At 44.5% G+C, this 14,736-nt stretch overlaps 1 protein-coding gene across 1 annotated transcript in view; it reads left to right on the forward strand.

Annotated features, from left to right (window-relative positions):
- Positions 1 to 14,736, forward strand: part of GPLD1 (glycosylphosphatidylinositol specific phospholipase D1) — a 65,815-nt gene that overhangs the window by 34,735 nt on the left and 16,344 nt on the right. Inside the window, exons 14-20 of the mRNA XM_017878552.1 lie at positions 67 to 253; positions 4,394 to 4,504; positions 6,066 to 6,140; positions 6,238 to 6,394; positions 7,274 to 7,415; positions 8,434 to 8,539; positions 8,625 to 8,718. Of these exons, the coding sequence (XP_017734041.1) occupies positions 67 to 253; positions 4,394 to 4,504; positions 6,066 to 6,140; positions 6,238 to 6,394; positions 7,274 to 7,415; positions 8,434 to 8,539; positions 8,625 to 8,718 (872 nt within the window). The remainder of the gene's footprint in view (positions 1 to 66; positions 254 to 4,393; positions 4,505 to 6,065; positions 6,141 to 6,237; positions 6,395 to 7,273; positions 7,416 to 8,433; positions 8,540 to 8,624; positions 8,719 to 14,736) is intronic.

Consider the following 14,736-nt stretch of genomic DNA (forward strand, 5'->3'; position numbering starts at 1 on the left):
AAGCAGGCGACAGCTTTACCCCTAGTGCTCAGTGCATACCATGGTGGGTTTCTTCACTTCCCTAAGGGCAATGACCTCAGCTGACCTCAACCAGGATGGGTACGGCGACCTCGTGGTGGGCGCACCAGGCTACAGCCGCCCTGGCCGCATCCACATTGGGCGCGTGTACCTCATCTACGGCAATAAACTGGGTGTGCCGCCCGTTGACCTGGACCTGGACAAGGAGGCCCACAGGATCCTTGAAGGTTTCCAGGTGAGACACCATCTCATTCTTTCTCTTCTAGTGGTCAATAGCCACTGCTTACATTTTGTGGCAGATTCTCCAGGATGAGTAACTGATAACAAGAATAATTACAGTAACAAACAGCTGATGGTGTACATTTGTGAAGCACTTTTTATTTTTAAAACCATGTTTACATCATTTATTTTATTCTATCATTAGTCTAATACCTTCCAAAAACGCACATGCTATTGAGAACTGCTTTGAGTGGCCAGTTGGGATGTGATTTCTTGATAATATAATTGATAATATAAAACCTCTTTATACACACACACACACACACACACACACACACACGAAATGTATGTATTTATAAAACTTTGTAAATATTTTAATTAATTAGTTTATTTATTTGAGATGGAGTCTCTCGCTCTGTCACCCAGGCTGGAGTGCAGAGGCGTAATTTCTGCTCACTGCAACCTCCGCCTCCTGAGTTCAAGCAACTTTCCTGCCTCAGCCTCCTGTGTAGCTGGAACTACAGGTGCACACCACCATGCCTGGCTAATATTTTTATTTTTAGTACAGATGCAGTTTCTCCATGTTGGCCAGGCTGGTCTCGAACTCCTGACCTCAGGTAATGCACCCGCCTAGGCCTCCCAAAGTGTTGGGATTACAGGCGTGAGCCACCGTGCCTGGCCAGAATTTTAGATTCACAGAAAAGGTATAAAGACAGTACAGAGAGTTCCCATATACTGTTTACTCATTTTCCCCTATGTTAACATCTTACAAAATCATGGTATACTTGTCAAAATTAAGAATAAAACAACATTGGTACATCACTACTAACTAAATGCCAGACTTTCTTTAGATTTCATTCTTTTGTCCTAAGTGGCTATTCATCACCTGAAAACACCTGCAGTGACTACAGACATTCGTCATGGAGTCCAAGCATTAATTCCTCCATAGAGCGCTAGGGTCCTGGAAAGTTTTTCTAACATCAGAGGCTTTAGTTTTTGTAACAGCAATAAGTGGAGGGGGGGGCAGGGGGACGGGGTAGACAGAGCCCTGCTACTAGTCATCGACGAGTGTGGGGCTTTTGGTGACACTGTCCTGGCACTGCATTCTCTGAGTGTCAAGCGCCAGAGGGGGAAGGAACCCTAGACTTCCAGTCGGATCGTCGCGGTTCTTGTTCTGGGCAAGCCACTTACCCTTTTGCTGTGAAGTTAATCCTGTGAAGAGAAAATAAGGTGGCACACCTGAACATGCTTTTTTTTTTTTTTTTTTTTTTTTTGAGATAGAGTCTCACTCTGTTGTCCAGATTGGAGTGCAGTGGCATGATCTTGGCTCACTGCAGCCTCTGCCTTCTGGGTTTAAGTTATTCTCCCGTCTCAGCATCCCAAGTAGCTAGGACTACAGGCATGCACCGCCATGCCTGGCTAATTTTTGTATTTTTAGTAGAGACAGGGTTTCACCGTATTGGTAAGGCTGGTCTCGAACTCTTGACCTCAGGTGATCCGTCCACCTCAGCCTCCCAAAGTTCTGGGATTATAGGTGTGAGCCACTGTACCCAGCCATGAACACGCTTTCAAAAATAAGAAGTACAATGGTTTATGATCTAGTTTAGGCTCTGATGAAAGGAGCTCTGAATCCAACATGTACAAATAAGGTGACTGGCTAGTGTATAAGGTCACAGTCCCAGAGGGACAGCATTTTTCAGAGCCTTCTGACACCACATGAAAGATTTCCAGAAGATGTCTATCTAATCTTGTTGCTTCTTACTTCTCTACAAAGCCTTTCACCGTCAGACTGTTGTATAAAGTATAAACCTTTGGGTGCATATAGACAGGGAATAAGAGACGAAACTGCTTCCTGTGGCTGCTAAACTCTCAAATACCACTTGGGTGAGAAAGGAAGAGGCTCCATGCCCTCCTCCCCCAGTGACCTTTGATAATTTCAAAGATGGCAAGATATAGGCATGGACGAGGGATGGGAATCCTGCCCTCAGGCCCTGACTGCAATGAGCATCTCCCTGTCCTCATTGATATAATGAAGGTTTATGATAGATATTTCAAGGCGTGGCCTGCTTTAAAATTCTGTGCTTCTCTAGGAATGATTGGCTGGCCCATAGGAGGGCTGAACGGTGCAGCTGATGGTGATGAAATGAACCAGTCCTCAGTGGGCAGAGCCCTGAGTTATTGGTTCCCACCCTGCCCTAGCGTGTTTTGTGTCCCCAAGCAACCTTTTCTTGTTTATCAAGTTTCTGCCTTATAGAAAGGGGCAGTGCTTATAGATGCCACTGCACACGGCTGTGGAGAGATTACCCAATAAATAATGGATGTGGGTCCTGCAACATGTGTGTTATGTGGCAAGCACCACTGTGTGAAAGGCCATTTATTGTTACGTAAGTTGTGAAAGAACTGGAGAACCTGGCACGGCGCTGTTGCTCATGCCTATAATCCCAGCACTTTGGGAGGCCCACGCGGGAAGATCATGAGGTCAAGAGATCGACACCAGCCTGACTAACGTGGTGAAACCCCGTCTCTACTAAAAATACAAAATTAGCCAGGCGTGGTGGCACATGCCTGTAATGCCAGCTACTTGGGAGGCTGAGGCAAGAGAATAGCTTGAACTCAGGAGGCGGAGGTTGCAGTGAGCCGAGATCACGCCATTGCACTCTAGCCTGGCAACAAGAGCGAAACTCCATCTCAAAAACACAGAGAGAGAGAGAGAGAAAGAAAGAGAAAGAATTGGAGAACCCAGTGAATTACTTTCAGGTCTATGCTGATTCCAGACAGTAGGATAAGAAAGATACAGAAAGTCCACTTTGGAAGAAAAGTGTCTCTGAAGAGATGGAGTTTTCCATCTGTAAACTGTTAAAGTGAGGATGCTAACAGTTCCTACCTCAATGCATTTAAAGTGCTTGGAACAATGTCTACAGCAGCACCGTCCTGCAGGACTTTCTGCACTGATAGGAATGTTCTGTAGCTGTGCTGTCCAGTGCGGGAGACATAAAACACAGGCTTTGAACATTTGAAATGTGGCTATTGCAACTGAGAAACTGAATTTTTATTATTTATTTATTTATTTTGTTTGTTTTGAGATGGAGTTTTGCTTTTGTCGTCCAGGCTGGAGTGCAGTGGCATGATCTCGGCTTACTGCAACCTCCGCTTCCCAGGTTCAGGCGATTCTCCTGCCTCAGCCTCCCGAATAGCTGGGATTACAGGTGCCCGCCACCACGCCTGGCTAATTTTTATATTTTTAGTGGACATGGGGTTTCACCATGTTGACCAGGCTGATCTCAAACTCCTCAGGTGATCCGCTCGCCTCGGCCTCCCAAAGTGCTGGGATTACAGGCTTAAGCCGCTGCACCAGGGCAGAAACTGAATTTTTAATTCTATTTAATGTTAATTACTTTAAATTTAAAGGTAACAGCCCTATTTGGCTAGGGGCTACCACCTTGGTCAGCATGGGTCTAGAACATCCTGAGTATTCAACAATTGTTAGCTACTGTTGCTGATGTTATATGATTATTATTTTATATACTTTCTTTTTTTGTTTGAGGTGGAGTCTCGCTCTGTTGCCTAGGCTGGAGTGCAGTGGCACAGTCTTGGCTCACTGCAACCTCCGCCTCCTGGGTTCAAGTGATTCTCCTGCCTGGGCCTCCAGAGTAGCTGGGATTACAGGCATGTGCCACCACGCCTGGCTAATTTTTGTACTTTTAGTACAAATGGGTTTTCACTGTGTTGGCCAGGCTGGTCTCAAACTCCTGACCTCAGGCGATCCACCTGCCTTGGCCTCCCAAATTGCTGGGATTACAGGCGTGAGCCACCACACCCGGCCTATTTTAGGTACTTTCGAAGATAAGTTTTGTGCTTAATGTGGGTCAGAACATACATGAGGCTATTTTCTACAAACCTAGAACTCATAAGAACCGACCTTTTACTTTCTGGCATCTCTGCTTCCTCTCAAGGCAGACAGACATGCTGAAAATGTACTTAGTGCAGAGCTCCCTGACTAATGTGTTGCAGATGTGTTACAGCTTGCTGCTGCACCTTCAGCTTTTGGGTGGCAGGGTTGGGGGGGGTCCCCAGGCCTCTCTACTCCCTGGGAGTCAGGAGTGTTCTTTCCAAGGCTGTGGTTTAGCCCAGGGGAAGTAAACTTGTGCCTCTTCAGCCCTCAGGTCGGTTTGGCTCGGCCTTGGCTGTGTTGGACTTTAACATGGACGGCGTGCCTGACCTGGCCGTGGGAGCTCCCTCGGTGGGCTCCGAGCAGCTCACCTACAAAGTAAGGCTGCTGCTGGGGTAGGGTTGGAGGAGAATAGGGTGGCAGGGAGGGGACTCTGAGGGAGGCCAGTGCTGGGGCGAGCCCTTGGAGCAAAGCAGACAGCCAGTGTATCAGACAGAGCATTTGTGAGCAGATCATCTCAGGCCCCTATGGAGTTCTTGCTGTGACCTTGAGTTACCTTGTAACACCTGCTGCTGCCTCCCTGGCCTTATTTTGGCCCTATGGTTTCCCAGTTCCACCAGGTACTTTGCTCTTTTTCTTGTCCCCCACCGTGCTGAATGCCAGTGAAGGGAGACAGAAATTCCAGCTAATCTGTAATTTCTGGTTATCAAAACAGCAAGGTGACTTCCCCGGACCTCTCCTCAAATGCTGGATCCCTGCCTGTTGCCTCCTTTCTTACTGAGGCAGAGATCCTGGGCCCTGGACCACAGGGCTTGCTTCCCGCAGGTGCTTCCTACCACAGCAGGGCCCACGAATGTGTGACCGTGGAGGTCGAGGGCCATCCCTTGCCGGCTGCCCTCCGCATGCTCACCTCTTGCCCCTTTCTCCTCACACTCCATTTCTAGACATGCCAGCAATCTGTCACATCCTGAACTCATCAGGCTGTCTCATTTTGCGACCTTTGCTCGTACAGCTTCCTCTGCTTGAAAGGCTTTTTCTCCCCTGTCTTTCTTTAGGAGTGACAGTCACTTCTTGCCGAAGCTATTACCTAACTCCTGGGTGAGGCTGATACTTCTTTGTCCCCACATAGCATCCTGTGCTTGTACCTGTGTTATAGCCCCTTCATCCCTGGGTGTCATAATGACCTGTATGCCAGCCTTTCAGAAGGATAGAGATTGGTCTTCTTTGTCATTGTGTACCTAGTACATGGCTTATGATGGAAAAGAAGTGCTTGTAGAATGAATGGGGATTGAGACAGGCAAATTATAAGAGGAACTGATTGGTAACACATAATAAAATAGCACAGTGTGTATCCTCAGGCAGACAAGTGGTACCGATGTGGTATGTTGGCATTCAGATGTGCCATGGTACAATGGGGTGTAGCCCGGGGGCTTCATAGAAGAGCCTGAAACTGTGCTGGGCCTTGAAGTGGGCAAGGAGTTGAGTAAGTCATTCTGCAGGCACACTGCACAATTGTGTGTGGAGGATCTTGATCACGGAGGCAAAGATATAAGTGCCATCATTTCTGCATTGCGGACTCTCATAGTCTGATGGAAGTGACAGACTTTAAACAAATTCCTTTCAGCCCAGCAGCAAGGCATAGGATGGATTTCTGTCTGTCGTCAACCTCCCAACCATTGGGGGTGGTGATAATTTGACAAGGTCTCGCTTTAATTAAAAATTTATTTTTCGTGGACCCAGAATCTCACTGTGTTGTCCAGGCTGGTCTTGAACTCCTGGCCTCAAGCTATGTTCCCACTTGGGCCTCCCAAATCACTGGGATTATAGGCATCAGCCACCATACCTGGACCCAGAGTCAGTCCTTTTTGTCTTGCTGTTATTTAAGGTTCTTGGGTCACCACCAGAGCCTCATGTCTGTCTCTTGTTTGTCTTTATCTAGGGTGCCGTGTATGTCTACTTTGGTTCCAAACAAGGAAGAATGTCTTCTTCCCCTAACATCACCATCTCTTGCCAGGTATGTTTACCACTTTAGCCAGGTGCAGAAACCTAGAACTTACTGTATCCCAATTGCCACCAGTGGGTAAAATGTGCTTTCCTGGTTTCTTCTTAAGGACATCTACTGTAACTTGGGCTGGACTCTCTTGGCTGCAGATGTGAATGGAGACAGTGAGCCCGATCTGGTCATTGGCTCCCCTTTTGCACCAGGTGGAGGGAAGCAGAAGGGAATTGTGGCTGCGTTTTATTCTGGCCCCAGCCTGAGCGACAAAGGTAGTGCCTGAGGGGGAATGGGTGGAGACCATGGCAGCTCTGTGTGTCTGTGCTAACTTATCCTGCATAAGGGTTTATGGCCTTTTTCCTTATTCCATATCGTTTCACCAACATTTTCTAACAGTCTGTTACTCTTAAAGATGTTCTGGCAAGGGATGTGCATAGATTCACTGAGAATACAAAAGGTGACCCACAATTTCTAGGTAGAGAGCCAAAGAGGGCAAATAGACTATTCCCATAGTGTCTCCATGTAAAATAGAAACACTGAGGAGACTTTGCACCAACAGCATCTCAGTGGTGCTCTCAACAGTCCATAGCCGTTTTTGTTTGTTTGTTTTGTTTTGTTTTGTTTTGAGACAGAGTCTCACTGTGTCACCCAGGCTGGAGTACAGTAGCATGATCTTGGCTCACTGCAAGCTCCACCTCCCAGCTTCTGGCAATTCTGTCTCAGCCTCCTGAGTAGCTGGGACTACAGATGCACGCCACCACGCTTGGCTAATTTTTGTGTTTTTAGTAGAGACGGGGTTTCACAATATTGGTCAGGCTGGTCTTGAACTCCTGACCTCAGGTGATTCACCCGCCTTGGCCTCCCAAAGTGCTGGGGTTACAGGTGTGAACCACCACACCTGGCCCAGAGTCTTTTTAAATAGCATCCTCCGCTCCACAGAAGTGAACTCTAGAAATGTATTTCTCGTATGAAGTGTGAGATTCGTTTTTGACATTGGGGTCCTGGGATCAGCATGGGAACATAAAAGACGTCTGGCAAAAGCTCAACAAAATGAACCCACTTCTATTAGGCTACGAAAAGGACCCTTTCTTTTCACTCCAGTAGTCCTCTCACTTAAAGTGTTAGTAAAAAGGACGAGTTGTCTTCTTTAGAGAAACTGAACGTGGAGGCGGCCAACTGGACGGTGAGAGGCGAGGAAGACTTCTCCTGGTTTGGATACTCCCTTCACGGTGTCACTGTGGACAACAGAACCTTGCTGCTGGTTGGGAGCCCGACCTGGAAGAATGCCAGCAGGTGAGGCTGATGCTGGGGCTGGGACCTGTGACCACAGGGGCAGGTACCAGCTGCTGTGGAGCCCACTGAGCATTGGACTCAGGCAAAAGGGCTAGGAAATGCTTGACCTTTGAAGGAAAAGCCAAGGCTCTGGGCAAGGTTGCAAATTCTCCTCTTTAGAAATACAAAAATACAACAGACAAGTGTATTACTTTCTCACAGTTCTGAAGCTAGAAGTCGAAGATCAAGGTTGAGGTCAGAGAGTTGGTTTCTCCTGATGCCTCTCTCTTTAGCTTGCAGATGGCTGTCTTCCCTCTGTGTGTGTCTGTGACCCATTCCTCGCTTCTGTTTTTTCTTTTGGGAGGAGGGGGTGAGGGTTCACTCTGTTGCAAAGGGCAGAGGGCAGTGGTAACTCACTGCAGCCTCGAACTCATAGGCTCAAGGGATCCTCCTGCCTCAGCCTCCTGAATAGCTGGGACTTAGAAGTGTGTACCCATGCCTAACTAATTTTTTTTTTTAAATTTAAAAACATTTCTGTAGGGATGGGTTTTTGCAGTGTTGCCCAGGCTGGTCTCAAACTGGCTCAAGTGATCCTCCTGCCTCTCCTCTTCTTTGAAAGAGACATGTTGTATTGGATCAGGGTTCACCCAAATGACCTCATCTTAACTTAATCATCTCTTTAAAGATTCTGTCTTCAAATACGATCACATTCAGAGATACTGGGGGTTAGGACTTAAGTGTAGGGATGGGAGGACCACCACTGAGCCTGTAACAGTAGGTACCCCTATACCTCTATCCCAGAGAGTCTGCTGGGAGGCCTGTCAATTGGGAGGCAGAATGGTGGGTGTGGCACCTGGAGAACCTGGATGTTGCGATTAACTCCGATTGTCCCCACGCTTTCAGGCCTAGGGTCACAGAGACAGAGAGCCTGCTGGGAGGCCTGGATGGAGGGAGGTGCATTTCCTTTCCTTGCACCTGAGTACCTGGCCTGCTCTCAGTCTTGTGCCCTGGCAGCTAAGCCCAGTGTGCTTCATTCTAGGCTGGGCCATTTGTTACACATCCGAGATGAGAAAAAGAGCCTTGGGAGGGTGTATGGCTACTTCCCACCAAACGGCCAAAGCTGGTTTACCATTTCTGGAGACAAGGTATGGCAAGCCCTCCCCCACAGGAGAGTGGACACTCCAACGAAGCTTTCTCGCCTATACAGTATTGATTGATTGTATCTCACAGGCAATGGGGAAACTGGGTACTTCCCTGTCCAGTGGCCACGTACTGATAAATGGAACTCTGACCCAAGTGCTGCTGGTTGGAGCCCCGACACGTGGTAGGTCACGCACCGTGAAACTTTGCTTCCTTTCAGTCATGTGGCTCCTTGTACACGTTGTATTGGAGGAAAGTTATGAGATCTGGAGCTGAACAGATCTAGGTTTAAATATTTCCTTTTTTCATTAATAGCAATCTATGTAACTTTGGGGAAGTTACTTCACCTCTCAGAACTTTTGTATCACCATCTACAAAACTGAAATTATAAATATTTCAGGCAGGGTGTGGTGGCTCACACCTGTGATCCCAGCACTTTGGGAGGCCAAGGTGAGAGGATCACTTGAGGGCAGGAGTTGGAGACCAACCTGGCCAACATGGTGAAACCTTGCCTCTGCTAAAAATACAAAAATTAGCCAGGCATGGTGGTGCACACCTGTAATCCCAGCTACTCAGGAGGCTGAGGCAGGAGAATCACTTGAACCTGGGAGGCAGAAGTTGCAGTGAGCCAGGATCATGCCACTGCACTCCAGCCTGGGCAACAGAGCAAGACTTCATCTAAACAATACAATGAAATAAAATAAAATAAAAATCTATTTCAAAGGTTTGTTGAAAATGACATATGAAAGTAACTTAATGTGTTTTAAAGCCCCTATCCTGTTGAACTTGGAGCTAGAGAAAAATTGTATAAGTGAGTTCATTAGGAATAGGTCCACTATGAGGACCTATCTGTTTTTTTTTTTTTTCTTTTTTGAGGCAGTCTTGCTGTGTCACCCAGGCTGGAGTGCAACAGTGCCCTTATGGCTCACGGCAGCCTTGACCTCCTGGGCTCAAGTGATCCTTGTACCTCAGCCTCCTGAGTAGCTGGGACTACAGGCATGTATCAGCCACCACACTGGCTAATTTTTTATTTGTCGTAGAGACAGGATCTCAACATGGTGGCCAGGCTAGTCTCTAACACCTGGGCTCAAGTAATCCTCCCACCTCGGCCTCCCAAATTGCTGGGATTACAGGCATGATCCACTGCACCCAGCCCTGAAGACATATTTTAATGAACCGTTATTTTATTTATGGGAAAGAGAGTCTTTTTTAAAAAAAAAAAAAAAAAAAAGAACAACAAAAACTATTCCCTCCCAGATTATAAAGGTGAATTATGCTTATTGTGAAAATTTGTGAAATTACAAGGAAATATATAGAAGGAGAAAAATCACCCCTTACCCAGATATTTAAAAACTGAAGCTTATAACTATATACGATATTGTCATACCTAATTTTTTTACTTATTTTATGTCTTAAGCACATTCTCATGCTAGTAAATATTCTGCTAAAACATGATTTTTGATATCTACGTTGCATTTTTTTCATGCCGTTTACTAACATCACCCTGTTGATGGAATTGTAGGTTTGTTTCCAGTTTTACACTACTGTGAATAAGGAATTATTGAACACTCATGTACCTAATCTTTGAGTGCCTTTCTGATTCGNAAGAACAACAAAAACTATTCCCTCCCAGATTATAAAGGTGAATTATGCTTATTGTGAAAATTTGTGAAATTACAAGGAAATATATAGAAGGAGAAAATCACCCCTTACCCAGATATTTAAAACTGAAGCTTATAACTATATACGATATTGTCATACCTAATTTTTTTACTTATTTTATGTCTTAAGCACATTCTCATGCTAGTAAATATTCTGCTAAAACATGATTTTGATATCTACGTTGCATTTTTTTCATGCCGTTTACTAACATCACCCTGTTGATGGAATTGTAGGTTTGTTTCCAGTTTTACACTACTGTGAATAAGGAATTATTGAACACTCATGTACCTAATCTTTGAGTGCCTTTCTGATTCGTTTTTGGATAGATTCCTGGAGATGGAATTCCTGGAGTAGAGGATCTAATCTTTCTAAAAGCTCTTGTTATATATAATCAAACTATTTTCAGAAAGATTTTGTTTCATGCAATATGGGAAAGATTTGAATAATAGGCAGAAGTGGATCAGGCAGGCGGGGTGTGGTGGCTCACTCCTGTAATCCTAGCACTTTGGGAGGCAGAGGTGGGTAGATCACTTGAGGTCGGGAGTTAGAGACCAAGCTGGCCAACATGGTGAAACCCTGTTTCTACTAAAAATGCAAAAATTAATCAGGTGTGGTGGCGGACACCTGTAATCCCAGCTACTCCAGAGGCTGAGCCACAAGAATTGCTTGAACCCAGGAAGCAGAGCTTGCAGTGAACCGAGATTGAGCCACTGCACTCCAGCCTGGGCGACAGAGTGAGACTCCGTCTCAAAAACAAAAACAAAACAAAAAAACAAAACAACAACCGAAGAAAAACAGTTTTGTTTACTTTAAGTATTCATTTCTACGTTTGTCCTCCTTCGTTCAGTCTTGTAATGACGGTCTCAAGCAGTAACAGTAGTAATTGCTGTAATGAGCCCAATAATTTGAGGCCAGCCTGGGCAATACAGGGAGACCCCATCTCTACAGAAAAAAAAAAGCTAGGCATAGACATGGTGATGTGCACATGTAGTCCATCTACTCAGGAGGCTGAGGTAGGAAGGTCACTTGAGCCCAGGAGTTCAAGGCCGCAGTGAGCTATGATCACACCACAGTGAGACCCCATTTATAAAAAAAGAAATAAAAATAGAAAATAAGTTTAATTATAACTTTTATATATGTATATAATGTTAATTTATAACATGTATATAAGTATACTACATATATAAATGTATAAAATATGTATATATAACATACATATATGTAATATGTATCTATAACATATGTGTATATATGTACATATATATACAGATTATATGTGGATATGTGTATAATATATATGCCTATCTATAATATATACATGTGTATCTATAATATATACATATGTGTATCTATAATAATACATATGTGTATCTATAATATATGAATTATATATAAATGTATATATTAGATATAAATATATATAAATTAATGTCACAATCAGGTTATTGTTATTGATATATTTCACCCACATTGTTCAGATTTTCCCATTTTTACTTGTATTTTACTTGTATTTCACCCACGCAATTTGTGGGGCCCAGTTCCAAATAAAAATGCAGGGCCCCTTGTTAAAAAATTGTTAAGAATTTCAAGTCAGAGACAGGCCAATGTGAAGACAGGCATAGGACCTTTAGAAATGCAGTGCCTGTGTGACCATACGGGGCACACGCCTTGCATACTGTACAGCTTTTCAAATCTTGGAATCAGGTTAGACACAACTTCCCTCATTTCCTAATCTACAGCAATTTTTGCGTAGTACCTGTATTTTATCACAACCATCCCGAATATGCAGCTTTGCAAAGATGTGGCATCGCTGAAAGGAATGCAAGGCTCTCATGTCGTAACTGTGACTGGCCTCCACCTAGTAGTTCATGTGGTGTCAGATGTCACTATCACCTTTGAAATTTCGAAATATCGATAAGCATCTCTGCGAATTCACTGAAGCGCTTCAGTGTGCAGTTTGGGAATCACAGCTGTAAGGCACAGATTAATCTAAATTTGAGAATTCTGATCTACTTTTTTTTTTTCCTTTTTGAGACAGAGTCTCACTTTCTTGCCCAGCCTGGAGTTGTAGTGTCATGATCTCAGCTCACTGCAGCCTCTGCCTCCCAGGTTCAAGCAATTCTCCTGCCTCAGTCGCCTGAGTAGCTGGGAGTACAAGCGTGCACCACCATGCCCAGCTAATTATTTTTTTTTTGTATTTTTAGTAGAGACGGGGTTTCGCCATGTTGGCCAGCCTGGTCTCAAATTCCTGACCTCAGGTGCCCTGCCTGCCTTAGCCTCCCAAAGTGCTGGGATTACAGGCGTGAGCCACTGCACCCAGCCACTACACCATTTTATATCAGGGACTTGAGCATCTGTGGATTTTGGTGTCTGTGAGAGGCCCTGGAACCAATCCCTTGTGGATACTGAGGGATGGCTGTATTATTTATAGTAGTGAAAAGCTAGAAATAGCCTAAATGTGAAAAGAATCAGATTTAAAATTTTATAATCCACAAAAATCTCCATTTTGTTTAAAATGTGTGTTTATAGATATCTCTCTACCTACCTACCTATCTCACTCTCCACAAAGAAATATATATTATGTAAATTTTCTTCTTTATGCTTTTTTTTTTTTTAATAGATGGAGTCTTGCTATGTTGTCCAGGCTGGCCATGAACTTCTAGGCTCAAGTGATCCTCCTGTCTCAGGCTCACAAGTAGCTGGGACTATAGGCATGTGCCACCACACCTGGATTATGCTTTTTTTTTTTTTAGTATTTTTCATACTTTTGATAATGATGAAATATAGAAGATCTTCTTGACATCTTCATAGTTTTGACTATTTTGCAGTAATCCTGAAAGCTGGTGACATTAAGTGACTTATAGTTGATAATTTTCTTTTCTTTTAAGCAATAGGGTCTTGCTCTGTTGCCTAGTCTGGAGTGCAGTGGTGTGATCACAGCTCACTGTAACCCTGAACTCCTGAAGTCAAGTGATCCTCCCGCCTCAGCCTCTTGAGTAGCTCAGACTACAGGCACATGCCACTGATGCCCTATTTTTTTTGTAGTGATAGGGTCTCACTGCATTACCCAGGATGGTCTCCAACTCATGAGCTCAAGTGATCCTCCTGCCTCAGCCTCCCAAAGTGCTGGGATTATAGGCATGAGCCACTGTGCCCAGCGGTTTTATAGTTTTTCTGAGACACAAGTATGAACCACGTTGCAAGATGATATCCTCTTTCCTGTGGTTTTCAAGAGTAGAGTTGGTGAGATGCACCTATGTTTTACAATAGCTCTGTTGTTTTCTGCTCCCTCCACTGGAACAAAAGTTCCACTTGAGAAGTAAAATACTTGTGTGTGTTTATTTAAAAAATACCTGCCACCCCTGCAACCCAAACACAACCCTAGGGGCTAGTGCTTATAGCAGAAATGAAGACAATGTGGAGGTAAAAAAGATAATGGTCCTTAATTCGAAGGTATAGGCATTACAGACGGACTTCTATGTTAACTAGAAGGTATAAGCATTACAGAAGGAAATCTATGTTATAAGTAGCATTCTAGAATCTGAGAATTCATAAAGGCCTCTGCATGTAGCCCTTTTAAAAGCCAAAGTTCTTCAGGATTATTTTCATTACTAAAGTAATATAGAAATGCCTACAATATTACCTTGAGTTTTTTCTCCTTAATTGTCTAAATGTGTATGATAATCCATTGTTTGATTTGCATGATTGAGAGGGTGAGGTGTTTTGAATGACTGAAATTTCCAAGTGTCTAGATTCTTCTGTTTTAATTCTGAAGAATTAAAAAAACACTTTGATGAAATTATTTTAAATTATATACTTCTCTTCTTTAATAGACTGTGATGCATGTTAGAGATTTGGGAGTATTGATTAATTACAATTCTTCCTCATCCTTGTGCATTTCAAATGATTTCTGAAATAGATTCATGAATCATTCAGAGGGATATCAAAATACGTACTTTTGAAGAGCTGACATAGTTGGATTAGAGAACACAGTCTGAATGGGCAGCCCTATTCAGGTTAATTCTTGCTCCAAAAGCTAGACCTTGGGGTGACTTCTCTGAGATTCTCCCACATGCAGTGGGGCCAGTGTTCATCCTGTCAGTGGCAGAGCCAGAGGGAGAAGCCTCAGGTACCCTCCTGCCTGTGGAAGGACTGAGGCAGGGAGTGGACAGAGAGCTGAAAGTATTACTGTATTCCTGGGCACTCCGGGGAGCTCATGGTCCCTTTAGGAAGCATGAAAAGAAAGGGAACGTGGCCAGGCGCGGTGGCTCATGCCTGTAATCCCAGCACTTTGGGAGGCCGAAGCAGGCGGATCACGAGGTCAGGAGATCAAGACCATCCTGCCTAACACGGTGAAACCCCATCTCTACTAAAAATACAAAAAATTAGCCAGATGTGGTGGCGGGCGCCTGTCATCCCAGCTACTTGGGAGGCTGAGGCAGGAGAATCGCTTGAATGCAGGAGGCAGAGCTTGCAGTGAGCTGAGATCACACCATTGCACTCCAGCCTGGGCGACAGAGCGAGACTCCGTCTCAAAAAA

This window comes from Rhinopithecus bieti, unplaced genomic scaffold (assembly GCF_001698545.2).
Source record: "Rhinopithecus bieti isolate Rb0 unplaced genomic scaffold, ASM169854v2 scaffold_11110, whole genome shotgun sequence".
Lineage (NCBI taxonomy): Eukaryota > Metazoa > Chordata > Mammalia > Primates > Cercopithecidae > Rhinopithecus > Rhinopithecus bieti.